The 3887-nt window shown below is 43.2% G+C and overlaps 1 protein-coding gene across 1 annotated transcript in view; it reads right to left on the bottom strand.

The window, feature by feature from the left end:
* The window catches only part of Tet1 (tet methylcytosine dioxygenase 1), a 114627-nt gene that overhangs the window by 87451 nt on the left and 23289 nt on the right, over window positions 1-3887 (bottom strand). Inside the window, exon 2 of the mRNA XM_012514928.1 lies at window positions 3808-3861. Coding sequence (XP_012370382.1) covers window positions 3808-3861 — 54 coding nt within the window. The remainder of the gene's footprint in view (window positions 1-3807; window positions 3862-3887) is intronic.

The raw sequence follows: 3887 nt of genomic DNA, 5'->3' as shown, positions 1-3887 counted from the left end.
AAGTCCACAGCAACCCCTGTTGTGCTGTGCACCAACCTGTTTTGAGAGGAGGAGAGGGGAGGGGAGGGGAGGGGAGAGGAGGAGACTCTTCATAGTCATTCTAACTTTGGGGAAGGACTTGCCTGGTGACAGGTAAGGTGCAGAAGGTGAATGAGGATGCAGCAGAACGTTTCTACAGCCTGCCTCTCTGCTGGATGGCACTTGGCAGCTACATCTGCTGTATTTTCATCAGACCTGGTAAGAGTACTCTCAAAAGCAGACTTCCAGAGCTGTTTCCGATCGGCGAGAAGGATGGGATGAGAGTGTCCAAAGCAAGGGGCCATGCACCAGGGGCGCTCTGCAGCATGCCTTAATCAACTACATGGTGTAGTCACCCCAGGCCTTTAGTCTTAGGAGCACAGACAGTTTGGCCTTCCTTAGCCCTGGGTTCCTTTGTCATTGCTAGTTTTTCCCTTAACCCCCTTATGAAATTTTGCTCAAATACCAAACTGACTTTTTTTTTTTTTTCCTCTGGAACGGGCGATTGAGCTCAGGCCCTTGCACTTGCCAGGGAAGTGCTTATTCTACTGAGCTCAACTGACAATGTTGTCTGACTTTCTACAGGGACCAAGGTTTACAATCTGAGCCAATGAACCCTACCTTCAAATTGGCTTTCACTAAGGAAATATATGCTCCTCTTTGACCCCCATCCGGGCTGTACACACACTGAAAAAATGACAACAGTTTCTTCCTAGAGAAAGTACAAGCCATGTGCCGTGCTTATAAGCCTGAGCTCATGCAACTCAGGGCAACTCCACCTCAGTCAACAACGGAGGAAGCTCTTCATTGCCATCTATGTGCTACAGTAACTGCTGCCACCAACAGCACTTGCATGGCAGCTGTGTTGAGCTGCCCTAAACAACCTGGCCACCTGCCATCGTGTGCCCATCCCGCCTGCTGAAGTGCTTCAGCAACTGTCACTGGAATGTGGGAAGACTTGAATAAGAGATTTGAGATTGCTACTCGCATCCTGAAATCCTCAAGGAATTTATGAATATGAGCACCACTACAGGTAACAGTTTCTCTTTAGTGGGGAGATATGCCAGTGCAGCCCCGAAACTGGATACAGAAGTTGTCGGATTCAGGGTAGAACAGAAGACTCCAAGTCCACAGCAACTCCTGTTGTGCTGTACAACATCTGTTTTCTAATTGATGATGAAAAAAAATCACAACATCCATCCTAGCAAGTTGACCTACAGGATGAAAGACCTAAGGGTCCAGCTCAAAGGAGAGGGACAAGATCTCTGCTACAAGACCCCAGTCAGAGAGTAACAGAAGGGAACCAGCCTTGACCGGCAGAGCCCACTGCAGGTAGCTCCCTGCGCACGTCTGTGCAGCCTTTTAAGGCTAAGACAAGACCTCACCTGCAAGACCCAAAGCTGAAGGCTGCTTTCTCTTCTTGCACCTCTTCTGGGGTTCTATAATAGCCTACATTTGCTCCAGGCGAACTTTATTTATTTATTTTGGTGAAACTGGGGATTGAACTCAGGCCCTTGTAAGCGCTTATTCTACTGAGCCATCTCCCTGGCCCCTCAAGACGAACTTTACACAGCTGGAGTTAAAGTCTAAAAGCTTTTAAACATTTCTACAGCATAGTAGAGAAATAAAGTTTTCTTTGGAAGAGGGGAAAAATAATTACTATCTAAAAGGTTTTTTGTTGTTGTTTTGTTTTGTTTTGTTTTAAGTAAGGGTCTATAAGGTCTCACTATGTAGATTGGATGCATAGTGATGCTTTTCAGCCTCCCAAGCACTGAGATTACAGGCTCACGCCACCACGCCCAGTCTCAATAGCAGTCCCAGCGCACCTCCGGGGGAGGGCCAGCCTGGCACACAGGATCAAACCAGCAGCCGCATCTGCCTAAGCAGGGGCACCATTTAGCTATTTGGCCAGCCCCTGAAACAGTTTTTTAAAAAATTAAACACTGGGGCCGGGGAGATGGCTCAGTAGAATAAGCACTTGCCTGGCAAGCGCAAGGGCCTGATTCAATCCCCGATCCCACCAAAAGTAAATAAATAAATAAACACTAACGTTAAAGAATTTTTGCTTTTGCAGTATTTGCCTAGTCTTGTCAGACAATTACTAACGACAGATGAAAAGTCAGCTGTGAGTTTGGCTTTTGGGGAACAGGGAATCTGGCCACCCACAAGTGCAAAGAAACAGCCACAGTCTGCTGTCCTGGTTCCCAAAACTCCTGAAATTTATTTCAGGTGACAGGACCCATACAGACTAACAAAATAAACACAAAAATAAACAGCATCCTCCAAGCCTATTTTTCTTAGCAAAGGTGAGAGATGTAACACCAGGCTTAACATCTTTCAGTCTCTGTATGTGGTCTGTTTCTCCCCAATCCTGCCTCCAAACTGAAGAGACATTTATAGCAGTGGCACTAAAACTATTTCTCACTTAAAGAATTTCCTGTCTGAGATAGATACATCCAGTATAGAAAGTATAGAAAAGAGTACAAATCACGCTTTTAAAAACACTTTTCGTTTTGGAGGAGATGGATGGGTCAGTATGAAGAAGAAAATTGGGTTAATTTATCCTGAAAATCACTACTATTTATTTGTCCAGGCCCCATGAGAATTTGTGCCAAGCACTTTCATTCATTTTACAGCACCTAGCACACTGCTGACTGTGTGAGAAGTATTAAATAAATATTTGTAGGTTGGTGGAAATTCTACATGACAATTCTGTGTACAGGCAGGAAACAGAAGCCCACAGCAGTCACCCAAACTAGAAGGCAATGCAAGGTTTGGTTCTCAGTGCCAACATGTTCGAGTTACACAATTTGGGAAACAAATGAGATAAATTCTGCCACATTCATAGCCATAGTTCAATATGCCACTTCTCTTTGAGGGCTAAAAGTTTACTTGCAAAAGAGAAGCTATAATTAGGTGCAAATATCTTAAATGCACACAATGTAATTGTACAGGCCAGTTGTGTGACTGTTTGCTTGTTCTCTAGTTCAAGACTGTTCAGGTTGCTTACATTTATAACAGCAGCATGCCACTGAGCCCTGAAGCACAGAGGCAGACTACAGCTAGCCCTGAACTTCTAGTGATGCCACAGGCTTTGAAGTGAACCTTTCTAAATACTGTGCAAAGCTCCTAACACACACACTGCTATTAGCGTATAGCCAGATTAGGTCCTTGCTCTGTGCTCATCATAGGCAGTCCATGGGAAATAAAGAAAACATGCTCAGTCCTACAGCACTATGAATGTCAAAACTAAAGGTGACATGGACAGAATTTGGTAATAACCAATTATAATTTGGCTATATAAGATCTCTATGCTTATACATCTTAAACTGAGCTAATATCTCTAAGGACCTTGCTTTCTTTGGCAGGGGAAAGATCACACATTTCAAAAATAGTACTTAATGGGAGGGTCTATTAAAATCACAGTGGATCACAGCTGTCAACTCTGTAGAGTGCCTTTCTCCTAAAAGCTCAAGTGCACAAGCTGGTGCAACGCCACAGATGCAGGTGCTACGAGGGGCTGCAAGGAAAAATCAGCTTTATTCACAACACTTTGCATATAAACTTTTCCTTCCTTGGACTCATGTGCAGTTGAAAATAAAGGGTGCTAAGATGCACATTATGCAGCACTTTAAAAAAAAAAGGCACTTTATTTGAGTGAAAATTATTTATCTACTCAAAATTTGGGAACATTTACATCCACTATAGTCCAAATTTAACCCCCAGTGACAGAAAAATACTGTATGAAAATGGAAAAAATTAAATAGTATTTAATCAACAGCTGATTACCTTTAAAACTTTGGGCTTCTTTTCCCTCTGGGGCCTCTTGTTTTCTTTTATAACCTAAAAAAAAAAAAAAAAAAAAAAAA

Source organism: Octodon degus, unplaced genomic scaffold (genome assembly GCF_000260255.1).
Source record: "Octodon degus isolate 3935 unplaced genomic scaffold, OctDeg1.0 scaffold00046, whole genome shotgun sequence".
Lineage (NCBI taxonomy): Eukaryota > Metazoa > Chordata > Mammalia > Rodentia > Octodontidae > Octodon > Octodon degus.
Note: the sequence above shows the minus strand (reverse complement) of the source record. Positions and strands in the feature narration are given on the sequence as shown.